Below are 18,697 nucleotides of genomic sequence, written 5' to 3' on the forward strand. Positions count from 1 at the left end.
GCTTACATAAGGGTATGGAAACTAAGAGTCAGGGATCATTGGGAACCACCTTAGAGGTTATCTACCATACCTAGCAAAATGCTGACAGGGCAAGATAAAAGGGTCTGGGGACCACCCAGATTTGGGTAGCTCTCCAAATCACTCAGTGACAAGGCACTGGGACTGAAACATATTGTCTTACCTGGTTCCACCCTCGTGCCCCACTTAACCTTTTTTGTGCTGGCAAAGGCTTAAAAAAAGAATACTGTAGTAGATACAGTGCAATGGGGGGAAAGGCATGGCCCTGGGTTGGAAACTCATCTCTACTGATTAGCTATTTCAGTTCACTAAACCTCAGTGTCTTCGTCTGTAAAGTTGAAAGAATGCCCTTTATTGTGCAGATTTGTTGTGAAGAACAGAGACAATATATGTAAAACCATAGTGCAACATAGGTTATCAAAAACCAGAGGTTATTGTAATTAAATACAAAATGTGTATATTTTTAAATATATGTGAATGACAAATTTTAATTTAAAACATTTAAAACAATTTAAAACATACCCACAGGTCCTTGAAAAGTTCCTGATACATAGCAGTTATCCATATAAGTGTTTGGTGAATAAACTTGGTCTCCTTTCCTTGCCCTTCCATTATATTTCTTTATCATATTAGAATGGCAATTCATTGAAGGGAAAGACTTTATGTCTCATTAATATTTGTATTTCCCAATATCTAACACCTTCTTAGCATATCACATGCATGTAATAAATCATTGTAGAATAAATGCAACCATTAATCATTAATCATTCACATTTCAAACTACCTTATTGCCCTATCATCTCACCTACTTTTCAAAACCCCCATTTTTCCCACAAATATATCTATGATAAATTCAAATGCATGTTCTATAATATGTCTCTTTAGTTAGATGACATATTGTAAAGTGATTGTTTTGTCTTCAAGTTATTTCTTGAAGAATTAGGGTATAAGCAAAGTCAATATTCTGTGATCTTCCCTAATTTTCTGATTTTTTCTTCTTAAAATATTTTAACTATTTTCTCCTATTGCTTTTTTCTTCATGTCCTTTTCTTCTAGTTAATCCTTCCTATCTTTGATCCTATTAATATTTATGATAAGAAGTCAATAACACCTTCATGTATATTCATATATTTACATTTCAAGACCTGCTGGGAGAGGAACTCTAATGGTAGTATTTACTATATTGTGGTACGTAAAGTGGAGAAAACTTATAGAAATATTGGGGTTTTCTTCATGGATGGAGCTAGAGAGTATAATGCTAAGTGAAATAAATCAGTCAGAGAAAGAAAAATACCATATGATTTCACTCATATGCGGAATTTAAGAAACCAAACAAATGAGCAAGGGGAAAAAAAGAGACAAACTAAAAAGTAGACTCTTAAATATAGAGAACAATTGATGGTTTCCAGAGGGGAGGTGGGTGTGGGGGATGGGCGAAATAGGTAATGGGGATTAAAGAGTATACTTAACACGATGAACACTGAATAGTGTATAGAATTGTTAAATTGCTAGAGTGTACTCTTGAAACTAATATAACATTGTATGTTAACTATACTGGAATTAAAATTAAAAACTTAAAGAATAAAATTCAAAAAATGAAAATCAAGTTCAAGAAAGATAAAAGTAGAAAAGTTGATACGGTTGCTATGATTAAATATCACATATGTGTTTGTGCTTCCTAGCAGCCAAGAAGGAAAAAACAGTAAATTATTGTTATCATATACTGAACACATATTAAGTGCCAGAAACTGCTAGGTGCTTTGACACAATACCTATCTTCACTCCAACCATGGAGAATAGGTATTATTCTCATTTTACAGATGACGTTACTAAGGTTGGAAAAACTATCTCGATAAAACTAACTCCTAAGTGAAACCAAGATTCAAATCAAGGACTCTCTGATTTCATAGTCTGCACTCTTATATATTTCTCATGGTCCGAAAGGAGACAAAATAATAATTCCACAGAGATGAAAGATTTTGGCATTAAATTATAAAATTAATTTTCTGTGTGACATTGTATAAAGGGGACATTGAGCAGAATGATAAATGGTGCCCTACATAACAGATTGACAATAAATGCAGAAGGGATATCCATTAAACTGTTTGGCTCTTTTTTTTTCTAATGATTTTTTATTATAATATGTTAGTCACCATACATTACATCCCCGGTTTCCGATGTAAAGTTCGATGATTCATTAGTTGCGTATAACACCCAGTGCACTATGCAATACATGCCCTCCTTACTACCCATCACCGGTCTATCCCATTCCCACACCCCCCTCCCCTCTGAGGCCCTCAGTTTGTTTGTCTCAGAGTCCATAGTCTCTCATGTTTCAATCTGCCTTCTGATTACCCCCCTTTCTTTATCCCTTTCTTCCCCTACCAATCATCCTAGTTCTTTTTTCCATAGATGAGAGAAATCATATGATAATTGCCTTTCTCTGCTTGACTTATTTCACGTAGCATTATCTCCTCCAGTGCCGTCCATGTTGCAGCAAATGTTGAGAATTTGTTTTTGCTGATAGCTGAGTAATATTCCATTGCATATATGGACCACAACTTCTTAATCCAGTCATCTGTTGAAGGGCATCTCGACTCCTTCCACGATTTAGCTATTGTGGACAATGCTGCTATGAACATTGGGGTGCATATGGCCCTTCTCTTCACTACGTCTGTATCTTTGGGGTAAACACCCAGTAGTGCAATGGCTGAATCATAGGGTAGCTCAATTTTTAACTTTTTAAGGGACCTCCACACTGTTTTCCAGTGTGACTGCACCAACTTGCATTCCCACCAACAATGTAGCAGGGATCCCCTTTCTCCACATCCTCTCCAACAATCGTTGTTTCTTGCCTTGTTTATTTTTGCCATTCTAACTGGCGTAAGGTGGTATCTCAGTGTGGTTTTGATTTGAATTTCCATGATGGCTAATGATTTTGAACATTTTTTCATCTGTCTGTTAGCCATTTGTATGTCTTCATTGGAAAAGTGTCTGTTCATATCTTCTGCCCATTTTTTGATTTGTTTATTTGTTTCTCGTGTATTGAGTTTGAGAAGTTCTTTGTAGATCTTGGATACCAGTCCTTTATCTGTAGTGTCATTTGCAAATATATTCTTCCATTCTGTAGGCTGCCTCTTAGTTTTTTTGACTGTTTCCTTGGCTGTACAGAAGGTTTTTATCTTGATGAAGTCCCATAAGTTCATTTTATCATTTGTTTCTCTTGCCCTTGGAGATGTGTCATGAAAAAGGTTGCTTTGGCTGATGTCGTAGAGGTTGATGCCTATGTTCTCCTCTAGAATTTTGATGGATTCCTGTCTCACATCGAGGTCTTTCATCCATTTAGAGTTTATTTTTGTGTATGGTGTGAAAGAGTGGTCAAGTATCATTCTTTTGCATGTAGCGGTCCAATTTTCCCAGGACCATTTATAGAAGAGACTGTCTTTTTTCCACTGGATGTTTTTTCCTGCTTTATCAAAGATTAGTTGGCAAAGAGCCGAGGGTCCATTTCTGGGTCCTCTATTTTGTTCCATTGGTCTATGTGTCTGTTTTTGTGACAGTACCATACTGTCTTTGTGATCACAGCTTTGTAGTACAGCTCGAAATCTGGCAGTGTGATGCCCCCAGCTTTGTTTTTCCTTTTCAACAGTTCCTTGGAGATTCGGGGCCTTTTCTGGTTCCATACAAATTTAAGGACTATTTGTTCCAGTTCCTTGAAAAATGTCATTGGTATTTTGATCGGGATGGCATTAAAAGTGTAGATGCTCTGGGTAGCATGGACATGTTAACTATGTTAATTCTTCCGATCCATGAGCATGGAATATTTTTCCATCTTTTTATGTCTTCCTCAATGTCTTTCAAGAGTGATATAGTTTCTAAAATATAGGTCCTTTACGTCTCTGGTTAAGTTAATTCCAAGGTAACGTATGGTTTTTGGTGCTATTGTAAATGGGATGGATTCCCTAATTTCTCTTTCTTCAGTCTCATTGTTCGTGTACAGAAATACAACTGATTTCTGAGCATTGATTTTGTATCCCGCCACAATCCTGAATTGCTCTATAACTTCTAATAGTTTGGGCGTGGATTCTTTTGGGTTTTCCATATTAAGTATCATGTCATCTGCGAAGAGAGACATTTTGACTTCTTCTTTGCCGATTTGGATACCTTTGATCCCTTTTTGTTGTCTGATTGCTGTTGCAAAGACTTCTAGTACTATGTTGAATAATAGTGGCTAGAGTGGGCAATCCTTATCGTGTTCCTGATCTTAAGGGAAAGGCTTCCAGCTTTTCCCCATTGAGTATAATATTTGCTGTAGGCTTTTCATAGATGGCTTTTATGAGATTGAGAAATGTACCCTCTATCCCTACACTCTGAAGGGTTTTAATCAGGAAAGGATGCTATATTTTGTCAAATGCTTTTTCGGCAGCAATTGAGAGGATCATATGATTCCTGAGTCTTTTCTTGTTGATATGATGTATCACGATCAATTTGTGAACATTGAACCACGCTTGCATCCCAGGTATGAATCCCACTTGGTCATGATGGATAATCCTTTTAATGTACTGTTGGATTCTATTAGCAAGTATCTTGTTGAGGATTTTGGCATCTATATTCATTAGGGAAATCGGTCTGTAATTCTCCTTTTTGAGGGGGTCTTTGCCTGGTTTGGGGATCAAGGTAATATTGGCCTCATAGAATGAGTTTGGTAGCTTTCCTTCTGTTTCTATTTTTTGAAATAGCTTTAGGAGAATAGGTATTATTTCTTCTTTGAATGTTTGGTAGAATTCCCCAGGAAAACCGTCCGGGCCTGGAGTTTTGTTATTTGGAAGGTTGTTTATCACTGACTCAATCTCTTCATAATTAATTGGCCTGTTTAAGAAATCAATTTCTTCCTGTTTCAGTCTTGGTAGTTTATAGGTTTCCAGGAAGTCCTCCATCTCTTCCAGATTGCTTAGTTTATTGGCATATAGCTGTTGATAAAAGTTTCTAATAATCCTTCCAATTTCATTGGTGTTGGTCGTGACCTCTCCTTTTTCATTCATAATTTTAATAATTTGGGTCCTTTCTCTTTTCCTTTGGGTAAGTCTTGCCAGGGGTCTGTCAGTTTTATTGATTTTCTCAAAGAACCAGCTTCTAGTCCTGTTGATTTGCTCTACTGTATTTCTGGTTTCTAATTCATTGATTTCTGCTCTAATCTTGGTCAACTATTTCCTCATGAGTGGATTAGGCCTGTCCCTCTGTTGCTGTTCCAGCTTCTTGAGGTGAGAATATAAAAACTGCATTTTAGATTTTTCTATTCTTTTGAGTGAGGCTTGGATGGCTATGTATTTCCCCCTTAGGACTGCCTTTGCAGTATCCCATAGGTTTTGGACTGTTGTGTTTTCATTCTCATTGTTCTCCATAAATTGTTTAAATTGATTTTTGATTTCCTGGTTTATCGAGTCATTCCTGAGCAGGATGGTTCTTAGTCTCCAAGTGTTTGTGTTTCTTCCAAATTTTTCCTTGTGGTTGAGTTCCAACTTCAGAGCGTTGTGGTCTGAGAATATGCAGGGGAAATTTCAATCTTTTGGTATCGGTTGAGACCTGTTTTGTGTCCCAGAACATGGTCTATTCTTGAGAATGTTCCATGGGCATTAGAATAGAATGAGTATTCTTTGGTTCTGGGGTGGTGTTCTATATATATCTATGAGGTCCAACTCCTCGAGTATGGCATTCAAAGCCTTTGATTCTTTGCTTAGTTTTCACCATGGTGTTCTGTCTATTTCTGATAGTGGGGTATTGAAGTCCCCTACTATTAATGTATTTTTGTCTATATATCTCTTTATTGTGGTTAAGAGTTGGCTTGTGTATCTTGCTGCTCCCCTGTTGGGGGCATATATATTTATAATTGTCATATCCACTTGTTGGATACATCCTTTAAGAATAATATAGTGCCCTTCTGTGTCTCTAACTATAGTCTTTAGTTTAAAATATAATCTATCTGATATGAGAATTGCTACCCCAGCTTTCTTTTGAGGTCCATTTGCATGAAAGATGGTACTCCATCCTGTTACTGACAGTCTGAATGTATCTTTGGGTTCAAAATGAGTCTCTTGTAGACAGCAAATGGATGGGTCATTTCTTTTTATCCAATCTGCAACCCTGTGGAGTTTTATGGGAGCATTTAAGCCATTCACATTAAGACTGAATATTGAGAGATATGATTTTAATGATGCCATACTGCCAGTAAAGTCTTTGTTTGAATCGGTTGTGACTTTCTGTTCTGTATCCCTCTTGGGGCCTTTTTACCTTTATAGAACCCCCCCTTAATATCTCCTGTAGGACTGGTTTCATGGTTACGAAATTGGTTAATGACTGGCGATTCTGGAACGTCTTTATTTCTCCATCAATTCTGAATGACAGCCTTGCTGGATAAAGGATCCTTGGCTGCATGTTTTTCTCCAAAAGAGCTTTAAAAATGCCCCAACCCTTTCTCTCATTCCAGGTCTGTGTAGACAGTTCTGATGTAATTCTGATACCTTTGCCTTGGTATGTGAGAAATTTCTTTGCCCTGGCAGCTTTCAATACTGTATCCTTGGATCTAATATTTGCGAAATGCACTATGACGTGGCGTGGTGTAGGTTTCTCATGGTTGAGCTTGGGAGGGGTCCTCTCTGCCTCTTGGACACGAATGTTTGTTTCCCTTGCCAGATTAGGGAAGTTTTCAGCTACAATTTGTTCAAATATCTCTTCTAGACTTCTATTTTTCTCCACCCCCTCAGGGATGCCGATGATTCTGACCTTGGATAGTTTCATTGAGTCAGTAATCTCCCGTAACCTACATTTGCGGGCATGGATTTTTTTAAGTCCAGCTTCTATTTTCATTTTTTCTTCTACTAACCCATCCTCCAATTCACTAATACGTTCCTCTGCCTCGGTGACCCTGGCCGTCAGAGCCTCTAGTGTTGATTGCATTTGGCTCATAGAATTTTTAATTTCTGTCAGATTCGCTCTCATTTCTGTCCTTAGGGATTCTACATTCTCAGTAACATTTTTGTTAGTACTTTTTTCAAGTCTACACATCATCTTGACCATTGTTACTCTGAATTCCATTTCTGATAAATTGGTTACATCCATATCCATTATTTCTGTGGCAGAGGCCACAGGCTCATTGTCTTTTCTTTGCTGGGGGGACTTCTCCTTCTCGTCATTCTGATGAAGGTAGGTTGCGAGGTTGTCCAGAGCCCAAATTATTGACTGGGACCCAGGCTGTGCGCCCTTGTTTTATAGCCAACCAGCGAGAGAGGGAACACAAGCAGGGGAGTGGGAGAGGAAGAAGCAGGCTCCCAGCAGAGGAGCCCGATGAGGGACTCCTTTCCGAAACGCTGGGATCACGCCCTAAGCCAAAGACATGCGCTTAATGACTGCACCACCCAGGTGCCCCAGGATGTGGGCTTCTTGATTTTTCAACCTGCCTTCTGGGGGAGGGGCCTGCCGTGCTGATACTCAGGCAACCCTGTTTGGGTAGAGTCTTCGTGTCCCCTGGGAGGGGGGATGGGGATGGGCACACTGTGAGCCGGTATTTCCAGGCTTTTGTTCTCTGGCGGCTTTCCCTGGTGGTTTGCTGTGCCTCTTCCGAGAGTCAGAGCAGCAGCGGCCGAATCTCAGCCTCTGTCTCAGAACAGAGGGATTGCAGACCGTTCTCCACTGATGTTCTGGCCACTTTAACTCTGTTACTGTTGGTTCTGCTCAACCCTGCAGAGTCCTGGGATGTGCACCCCACACCCTGTGTCCCAGCCCTCACTTCCAGGGCCGGCGGGTCTCTGTCCTTTGTGTTTCTAACACCGCCAGCCGCCAACCGCCAGCCGCCAGCTGCCTCGCGTGCTCCCGGAGCTCCCGGTCTCAGTCTGGTTCCAGCGAGCACACAGGAGTTCCGGAGTTCCGTGAGAAGTCTGGTGGTGCACGCTCCCGGCTCACGGTCTCATTCTGCTGTCTCACGGGTGCAGTCTGCGAGTCCGCCCGCTCCCCTGTGCAGGTGCCTACTGCTTCACCGTACCCGAGTGCAGCTGTTCCCTCCACCTTCCGTTATCTTCCGATATCTGTGCACGGATTCACGGCTCCCCGCTTCGTACCTTAATACTCAGCGCTGGAGATGTTCATTAATAGAGATCCAGATGTATCTTCCTGCGTTTCAGGCTGATTCCGTGGATGTTCAGGCTGGTCTGGTACCAATCCAGCTCTACTCAGGGGACCGGCTGAAAAAGGGGTCCCCTACTCCTCTGCCATCTTAACTCCTCTCTCGGCTATTTTTTAAATGAACTTTGATAACTGCCTGAAGCATAACATTAAAGTGCAAGTGAGTGAAACTGATTCAGCAAATACTAAGTTAATATGATCCTGTGATCCAGTCATCTGGTGACCTTAGGTAATTCAAGAATAAAACTGAAAGTACGTGAATCAGGCTTCAGAATGCTACTGTATTTGATTAGCAGGGGTTTGGATAAAAGCCAAATTCATTTGTTCATTCATTCAACAAATGTGTATGGGCCATCTATATGTCAGGTACTGTGCTAGGTTCTGGGGATCCAAATATATTTTTGAAAATATTTCTACTTCAAAGAGGCTTGCACTTATTTTAGAATTAGACAAGTCAATCCCTGAAATGAAGAATGTTAAGTGCTATAAGGGAAGTATGCACTATTTTACAAAAGCCCTTAAACCTATCTGGCAGAGTCAGAGAGGTTATCATAATGGAGGTAACTTTTGAGATATGACTTGAAGGTAGCAAAAGTTCTTTCCTCTAAGCTGTGTTAAATTAGAGGTGGTTGATCAAATAGCATGAAAGGTTGGGTTCTGATTTACCAGTTAAACAGAGATCCAGGGTCTCTAAAATTTCAGTCAGCATTATTCAGCAAATACTGATTATTTCTATGATATGCCAGACAATGGAGATACAGTAGTGAGCACAGTGGATACTTCTTCTGTCCTCATGGAGTTTTTGTTCAATCTTTTGGTAGATAGGGATATTAAACAAAGAGTCACAGAAATAACCATGCAATTTCACCTGTGGTAAATTCCGTTAAAGTTAAGGGGATCCCTATGATAGACCTGACCTAGTCTGAGGAGTCAAAAAGGGTTTCCCTAAGAAAGTGACACCTTAACTAAAATCTGAAAGGTAAGGAGCTAGCAAGGTAAGGTTCCTGTGTAGGGTAAAATGTAGGGAGACCCCACAGGTAGAAAGCATTCTAGAATAGAAAGCAGGAGAAAGTTGGTATCTAAGTTAGGAAACATAATAACTTGGTATCTATATCTAATTAAGACACTATGGAACATGGAATAGAATTGTTTATCAATGAACTTCATAGGCATAAGCTCATTCATGCCTTCCTTTATGTACCTTATCTGACATTAGAGCACAACCCATATATTTTTTTCAGCCACTTCTACCAATTTAACTACTATCAGCAGGTGGGAAAAGCCCTAAATCTAAACAAAGACCTGTTCTTTGTACAGGGGTGCATATTTATATTGCTATCTATTAGCAGCAGGAGCCCCAATCTGGCTGGTTCATAGAACAAAACCTTCCAAACTACCCCTTGAAAATCCACTAGCACACTATAAAGTTGTTCCCACATTACATTTTCTCCATATACATATTTATTTATAGATTGGAAAGATAATAGAGATTGATGAATTGTATGTGAGTACTCAAGAAGCTAGCTCTACAAACATTTTATCCCTGCATGTACTAGGCTTTGATAATGTTAAGTGTGCATTGTATTGAAGTGTGCACTCAAAAACCCTCATTACCATAGCCAATTTGTCCTTGTAAAATTAAATAAGGGAAAGCAGAGAAAGCCATTAGAGTTTATATGTTCTTAGTGTATGTATGTGTGTGTGTATATATATATATATGCACACACAATATATATATCCATTATATATATTATATACATATGTAATATATATCTATATCTATCTATTTGTATCTATCTATATATAGATATAGATATAAACTCATTTAATCATCAAAACAACCCCAGGGCACAGGTGATATTATCATCACATTTATAGATAAGGGACTAAATGCAAAGGGAGTATACCAACTGACCCAGTTCCAAGGCCAGCAAACCACAGAACCAGAATTCAAACCACATTATGTGGCTCTGAAGTCCACGCCTTTGACCACTACTCTGTTGCACCTCCCATAAAACATATAATAGCACTGAATCTACTCTCTTAGATTGGGCTCTGACACATTCCTTCCTCTTAGAGAAGATGGAGTTTGGGCTCCAGTTTGGGCTCTGACACATTCCTTCCTCTTAGAGAAGATGGAAAGGGGTAGGGGAAAGAAGAGGTCATGGAGTCAAAATTACCTTCTTCCCTATGATTCTGTTTCTAGTATATTAAATAATGTGATAAATCTTTCCTTTATTCCATCTGACACCATATGCCTTTAGTAGTTCCTTCTGAGGGGAAACATAGCCTGCTGAGTCATCTCTAGCAGTTTCTGTATCATGAGGTTTGGAGGAAGCCTCTCATCTGACTATAAGCCAGGTTCACAGCTGCTTATCTTAGGAGACTTGAGAAGGTCACAGCTTGAAATGTATTATAATTAGAGACTAGGTGAAAATGTATCCAATGTAATAATTCAAGAATAGTTTGCCTTATGTGTATTATAAATAACAGGGTATCATTATCATATATTGTTTTAAAATAAGCCTAATTAACTATATTTTATTTTTTAGTGTTTTATATTCATTGATAAAGACAATGCAAGGGCTATGCCTTCAAATGTAGACAAGATGTCAACAATATTGTTAAGGAGAGCCTTACTTTATAACATTACACAATAAAGCAGAAATGATTATATAACCCCATTTCTGAAGACAGATGCCTTTATAACTGAGCATCTGCTCCAATCTATGAAGTCCATATTCATAAGATCTATTTTTATATAGAAGAATGTATAAAATAAGCTTTCATGATTGAATACTTCTTCAAAAAGACTAGTTATTGACCCACCAGTTCTATTACCTCACCTTTCTCTTTCTCTTTTAGCTTTGAGGCTAAAATTAGTAATATTTTCAAACTAATTTAAATCATACTTAATAACTAAACTTATATTCATGCTACCATAGTGAAATAAATCTTCTGCCTTAACTAATTTTAAATTGGTAACCTAACTTGTTTACCGGCTAAATTGATTTTTTTCTTCATTCAGAGATTTGAAAGCGGACTGACACGGTTGATAAAATTGTCCAATAAGCTGAAAAGAAACACATATAAATATAGATAGATGATAGATAGATAGATAGATGATAGAATAATGTCACATAACTTTTTTGAAATTGTCTATATTATCTAGAGGATAACTTCAAGCAAGTTATGTGGTATTATTGCAAATCAATTCAAATCCTTCACTTTCACAACTCAAGTAATTTGATTTCAAAAGATCTTACATCTAGGGGCACCTGGGTGGCTCAGCCATTAAGCATCTGCCTTTGGCTCAAGCCCTGCATTGCGCTCCCTGCTTGTGTTCCCTCTCTTGCTGTCTCTCTCTCTGTCAAATAAATAAATAAAATCTTGAAAAAAAAAAGATCTTACTTCTACTTCTTGATATTTCATTTTGCTTTCTCTTCTTTATTCTATTAGTTTATTAACAGGATAATCACAGGTTTTATAAACCATTTAGTGCATACGTAGAACTATGTGGTGGTGTAAATGAAGTAGGAAGTGTTATGTAACCCCTTGAGGACTTTACAATCTGATTAAGAAAATAACATTTAAACATATGAAGTAACTAGAGAACAGGGTGAGACAGTGGTCTGAAACCACTCATATAAGCCCCCACCCAATGGAGAGCAATCTGGTGTAGGGGAGATAGGTATGGCTAATACAAATTTATCCAGGAGTATGTTAGTAGCAAAAAGCAGTAATGAATACAGAAATAAATTAGTAATGATTGACAAGATGTTTACACTCATACACAGTGGCCCTCATAGGTAACAAAAATACCTAATAGAGACCCTGACACTCAGAAGGCCATGCAGAAAGCTGAAATTTTGTTATCATGTCATTTCATCTACTATTTTAAAAACGTAGTGTGTATAACTTTAGGTTTTAGCGGACACAGTGTTTTCCTAAAAATGGAAGTAATCATTGCGTAAAGGTTCAAATTTGCAAGCTGATATACAACAAAATAAATTTCTCAATATCACTTGACTCTTGTCTGTAAATCTTACATCTTTAAATAAAACACTCAGAAAAATCTGAAAGTGTACAAGTAAATGAAATATATTTCATGTACTGTATTTTAGATGAAATTATCATGCCTCATTTATCAATACAACATAGTAACCTGAACAATGACTACAAACACATTATACATAAATATTGCATGATTATATTATCAAAAAAGTGAAGAGACATAATGCCTGGACTATTTATATGGGTATTATTTTTACAACAATGTAGGCATATATTATTATATTTTATATTAATTAAAAATAATTTGTAAAAAAGAAAATATATCTCATAGATCACATTTTTGCCTTTATATGTAATTTGGAGTGTTATACAAGTTGCATTCAATATTTATTCATTTATTTTAGGAATTCTGGCTATGTTTCAAAAGTGCACAAGATGCAACATCTGTAAAGTTTCCATCATAGGGATAGTTTACGTGGTTTTTAAAGAAATGGAAATAGAAAAATTGTATTTATTGAATAATATAGGGCAGTTGTTCGTCTTCAAAGCGTTGGAGTCAGACATGGATTTCACAACATGACTTTACCGTTTACTAGCTGTGTGACCATGGGGGAGTCATCAGTCTTTCCGGGCCTCAGTCCCCTCATTTTAAAATATGGCTATAAAAATAGAACCTGCTTTACAAACTTATCGTGAAGCTGAATGTGCATTTGAAATGTTTAGCACAGTCCTCCAGCTAATAACACAAATAGACTTTCAATAAATAGTAATTGTTATAAGAATTATTTACTTTTACAATTGAAATATATCTATATCTACCAATCTATGCCTATCTGTAACTATCAATCTTCCAAATGTTCAGCCTATTTTGTTCTACAGCAACAGTAAAAAGTATGCCATGAAGTCTTACTATATAATATCCATTTTTCTGAGGTGGAATTAAAAATAAAACATTATGGTAGATTAAGTTAAAGAAATTTGTAGTCATCTATTCTCTAGTAATATCAATTCTAATTATGAAGTTGTCAACATTTTTTTTCATCATCAGGTCACTCCCTCTCCACCACCCTCACCCTCCTGATAGGACATTAAACATAGGGAGGAATATGGGGGAGGAGTGGGTACTGGGATGTACCTGTTGGATGGGAGTGGTGCAAAGGGCCTATGGTTTTTGTACTTGGAATTTGTGCATTTGAGTTGAGGGTGCAAAAAGGGCTGGGAGAAAAGCAACAACAAAGTAACTCCCATGCTCTCCCTTGACTGGTCAGAAAAGTTAATTCACCTCCTCACATGTACCCACTCAGCAAATAAAGTTTGGGAGAGGAAGACTGGGGTGTCTGCAGAGCTGGTGTCAGCTAGGAGCCACTCATGTCACTGTGCAATTGAGCACGTCTAAATATACGCTTGCCAACCAGATTGGTTGCTCTGAAGCTGCAAAGCCAGATATGAAGCATCCAAATCCTGAGACTGCTAAGCCATAGTCTGAACACCCACACTCCCCCGTTGTGTCTATATGGTTACGTCATCCTTCTGGAAAGTTCTTCACCATCTGTGCCTATGGAAATCCATGCATTTCCCACACCCACCCCCAACGCCACAGGGGCCCTCCCATGCAAGAGAAGACTATGCGCAGGCACCTGGGATTCCTTCTGGGATGGACAGTGAGGACTGATCCTTTCCTCCCTGGAGCAGGGAAAGAGGTATCCCTCTCCTGTACCTCTTCCACTCCACTCCAGGGTTCCTCTCTGAGGTTCAAGAGAACTCAACACCATGGAGGAACACCCTTGTCTTACCCCCAGCCCCCACCCCCACCCTCAATGCAGTCCTCTAGGTTCCTGAGGCTGCCCTGGATCACAGGGTTCAGACTACATATCCGGCAGGAAGTGGGGCCTAGGCAACTGCATTTGGAACACACCCCTCAGGGATTCTGGTGCTGAAACTCAGGGACCTCAATTTGAGAATTAAGAAAAAAATTGGTTGAAAATTTATAACACACTCCCAGCGGAGGGGCTGAGACAGGTACACCGCAAGGACAGACCTAAGGGGAGGGTCTCCCTGCCTCTGCTAAACATTCCCATTCTCTGTCAAGTTCAGGGTTGATGCAATTAGTCTTTGAACTAATTGGGTCTCTTTGAACTAAAGGGTCTCCTAGGATTGCACTAAGCACACATTTGTTTCTTCAACATATAATTGTTAAGAGTTCCTTCTAGCTTCATACCTGACTTTATTTTAGCTTTCAGATTTTATTTAAGTAGGGATTTTAAGAAGGCTAGTCAGTTGCTATCCTGAAGGTAGTGAAACGCCTGGATAGCAAGTAGGATAGCAAGAGCGCCTGGGCAGGCGCACTAGGATGTGTCCTCCGGAGACGGATGGGGATCCTGGAGCACTGGCCCTGGGTGAGTCTCCCTACCGCGGGCTCCATCCCCCACTTCCCGCCCCCCTCCGACCCCTCCCAGCCTGGCGTGTGCTACCCTGCGCCCCCCGCTTGCTCTCTGCCGGCTCCTCCCGCTGCCTCCGCCCCCTCACACTCGGGTCCCCCAGCGCCGTCCTCGTCCCAGTCAGACTTCGCTCCCGCCGCCCCGCCGGCCGCACTTCCCGCCCTAGCCTAGATCTCGGCCGCCGCCACCGCCCTTGCCGCCGGATTCCTCTCGTGCTCCTCCCGCGATCCGCCCGCGATCCGCCTGCGCCACGCTCCCTCCAGCCCGCGTTCCGCGCCCGGCCCGCCGCCCTCGCCGTCCTCGTCTCCTTCGTAGTCGCCGTGTCCGGGACTTGGTAGGCTCCGCGCACTGCGGTCGCGCCCGCCTCCTGGCCCCTGAGAGCCAGAGCTCCCGGCTGACGCGGAGGCGCCACGGTCGCCGCCGCCGCCACGGCCAACACGGGTGCCACGCGCCGCCGCCGCCGCCGCCGCCGCGCCGCCGCCGCCGCCACCGCCACTCTCTCGCCGCCCACCATGGCCCCGCAGCAAACAGGTAGCAGGAAGCGGAAAGCGCCCGCGATCGAGGCGGGCGCCGCGAGCTCGTCGTCTCAGGGCTCAGCAGCGGCGGGCGCAGAGGGGCCGCTGCTGCCCAAGAAGCAGAAGCGGCCGGCGACGCGGCGCTCTCTGGTGCACTACCTGAAGGGCCGGGAGGTGGGCGCGAGGGGCGGCGCCGGGCTCTCGGGCTCCGAGGGCGAGCTGCGCGGCTATGCGGTGCAGAAGCTGCCCGAGCTGTTGAGGGAGCGCGAGCTGGCCCTGGGCACCCTCAACAAGGTGTTCGCGTCGCAGTGGCTGAACGCCAGGCAAGTGGTGTGTGGCACCAAGTGTAACACCCTCTTCGTGGTGGATGTGCACTCGGGCCAGATCACGCGCATCCCCCTGCTGCGGGACCGGGGGCCCTGGTTGGCCCGGGCCCAGCCGACCTGCGGCATCCACGCCATCGAGCTGAATCCCTCCAAGACGCTTCTGGCCACTGGGGGCGAGAACCCCAACAGCCTGGCCGTCTACCAGCTGCCCACCCTGGACCCCGTGTGCCTGGGGGACCGCCATGGCCACAAGGACTGGATCTTCACCATCGCCTGGATGAGTGACACGGTAGCTGTGAGCGGCTCCCGCGACGGCACAGTGGCGCTGTGGCGGATGGATCCCGACATGTTCAGTGGCAGCATCGCCTGGCACAATGACGCGGGGCTCCCTGTGTACGCCCACATCCGTCCGAGGGACACGGAGACCATCCCCAGGTCCAGCACCAGCCCCAGTAACCGCAAGGTGAGGGCTCTGGCCTTCAGCGGCAAGAACCAGGAGCTGGGAGCGGTGTCCCTGGACGGCTACTTCCACCTGTGGAAAGCCCGGAGCACTCTGTCCAGGCTGCTGTCCATCAGGCTGCCCTACTGCCGAGAGAACGTGTGTCTGACCTACTGTGATGAGTTGTCTCTGTACGCGGTGGGCTCCCAGTCCCATGTCTCCTTCTTAGATCCGCGCCAACGTCAGCAGAATATACGACCCCTGTGCTCCCGAGAGGGCGGCACCGGTGTGCGCTCGCTGAGTTTCTACCAGCACATCATCACAGTGGGCACGGGCCATGGCTCCCTGCTCTTCTATGATATCCGCGCCCAGAAGTTCCTAGAGGAGAGGGCCTCAGCCAGCCCGGACTCCTCTCCTGGACCGTCAGGAAGGAAGCTCAAGCTCACCTGTGGCAGAGGCTGGCTCAACCATGATGACCTGTGGGTGAACTACTTCGGTGGGATTGGCGAGTTCCCCAATGCGCTCTACACGCACTGCTACAACTGGCCTGAGATGAAGCTCTTTGTGGCTGGGGGACCTCTCCCTTCAGGCCTCCATGGGAACTACGCAGGCCTCTGGAGCTAAGGATGGCTGCTGTGTTCTCAAAGCGCCCAGATTTACCTTCCAGTCCCCTCTCACTTTCCTTCCTTATGCTGTTTGTGCTTTTTATCTCAGTGTGGCGTTTGTCTTCCAGGTGGAAAGTGCCCAACTTACCTGTCCTTAGTATATGAGAGACAGAAAGAGCTCATGAGCAAAGGTGATCTTTGGGCAATCAAAACTTGGCTTTAAGAGTTTTCTGTACCTCCCCCAACACAACCATTTTTTTTTTTGCCTTCTCTTACAATGAATTTTGTCTAATCCTTAATTGTGCTCTCTGAGTGATTGACAGATGCTTTTTCTTTGGACTGATATAGATGTGGTTCCCACTACAATTCAGTACTTCAATTTTACCAGTATTTCAACAGTATGTTAAGGTCTTCTACACATTTCAGATGTATGGTATTTTGGGAAAACGTGTGCTAAAAAGTATCTTTTGGACTGGTTGGAGGAACTACCCATCATATATATAACAGGGCAGGTGTTTAGCCCTGTTCTAAAAAATGTGTTTCAAGATTCTAGATTGCCACCGTTTGGCACCTGTTTCATTTGAATTTTGGGATCTGGGTGTTTGTTGTTTGTAAGTTTTTTGTACATAAAATATTTAAAAATGTTTTCTTAGTAAAGAAATTTTACAGTGGTATTCATCTTACTAATCACAATTTTGATTATTCAGTAAAATTTAGCATCGATACACCCAGGCCCTCAGCCTTCTTGTTTAAAGCTGCTATATTATGGCCTGCTTTCCTAGGTAGCATTTATGCTACAGATTTCCATAGCTAATCAAAACAGGCCTGTAAGTGGCAGGACAATCGGGAAAGTATATTTTGGGGTAAACATTTCTTTAAAGTTTAGGTAACACTATCCAGGCAGCCACTTACAGAGAAAGGTCAGCTGTTGTGTTCAATGTGGATGTTGTTGACAATTTTTTATTGTATACATGGATAATTCTTTCAGCTGGATTTGAGTATGTGACGTGTTGCAGAAAAAAATAAAACATGTTTAGTATTTTAGCAATTAAGTGCTAGGTTAAAGTTTCTGAATGCTTAAATATACACTTTATTTTTTCTTAATTGTCCTTCTGGTAATATATTTATCAAAGTCAAATCTTCCAGGAGAGATATTGAAGCTGAAACATCAGCTGTGCACACATTAACTGTGTACATTTGTTTTTGAAAAGCAAACTTATGCTACTATGATGGGTTAAAAGATTAACATCTTGAATACCTTATCAAAATATACTTGCTATAGGTTGGGACAGTTCGGTATCTTGTGTTTTTAAGATGATTTAAACTTCTTTATTTACGAAAAAAGTACATGTTGGGCTTATAGCTACCTACTCACATATACTGTGTATTGGTGTATATTTCCACATGAGGAAATAGCATATATATATATACCATTTTACATATGCAAGTATTCCTAATATTTTTTGTTTTTCTTTTTTTTAATAATAATTTTTATTATGTTATGTTAGTCACCATACAGTACATCCTTAGTTTTTGATGTAATGTTCCATGATTCATTATTTGCATATAACACCCAGTGCTCCATGCAATATGTGCCCTCCTTAATACCCATCACCAGTCTATCCCATTCCCCCACCCCTCTCCCTGCTGAAGCCCTCAGTTTGTTTCCCAGAGTCCATAGTCTCTCATGCTTCATTCCCCCTTCTGATTACCCCCCTTTCTTTATCCCTTTCTTCTCCTACTGATCTTCCTATTTCTTATGTTCCATAAATGAGTGAAACCATATGATAGTTGTCTTTCTCTGCTTGACTTATTTCACTTGGCATAATCTCCTCCAGTCCTGTCCATGTTGCAGCAAATGTTGAGAAATCGTTCTTTTTGATGGCTGAGTAATATTCCACTGCATATATGGACCACATCTTAATCCGTTCGTCTGTTGAAGGGCATCTCGACTCCTTCCACAATTTAGCTATTGTGGACATTGCTGCTATGAACATTGGGGTGCATATGGCCCTTCTCTTCACTACGTCTGTATCTTTGGGGTAAACACCCAGTAGTGCAATTGCTGGATCAAAGGGTAGCTCTATTTTTATCTTTTTAAGGGACCTCCACACTGTCACTGTTTTCCAAAGTGGCTACACCAACTTGCATTCCCACCAACAGTATA

General features: G+C 41.6%; 1 protein-coding gene across 1 annotated transcript; it reads left to right on the forward strand.

The window, feature by feature from the left end:
- The first annotated feature begins 15,157 nt into the window (after nt 1-15,157).
- On the forward strand, nt 15,158-16,549 carry LOC123797287 (DDB1- and CUL4-associated factor 12-like protein 2). The gene has a single exon (XM_045805084.1). The coding sequence runs from the start codon at nt 15,158-15,160 to the stop codon at nt 16,547-16,549; it is 1,392 nt and encodes a 463-aa protein (XP_045661040.1).
- Nucleotides 16,550-18,697: the final 2,148 nt, after the last annotated feature.

This window comes from Ursus americanus, chromosome X (assembly GCF_024610735.1).
Source record: "Ursus americanus isolate L20-20 chromosome X, mUrsAme1.1.p, whole genome shotgun sequence".
Classification (NCBI taxonomy): Eukaryota; Metazoa; Chordata; class Mammalia; order Carnivora; family Ursidae; genus Ursus; species Ursus americanus.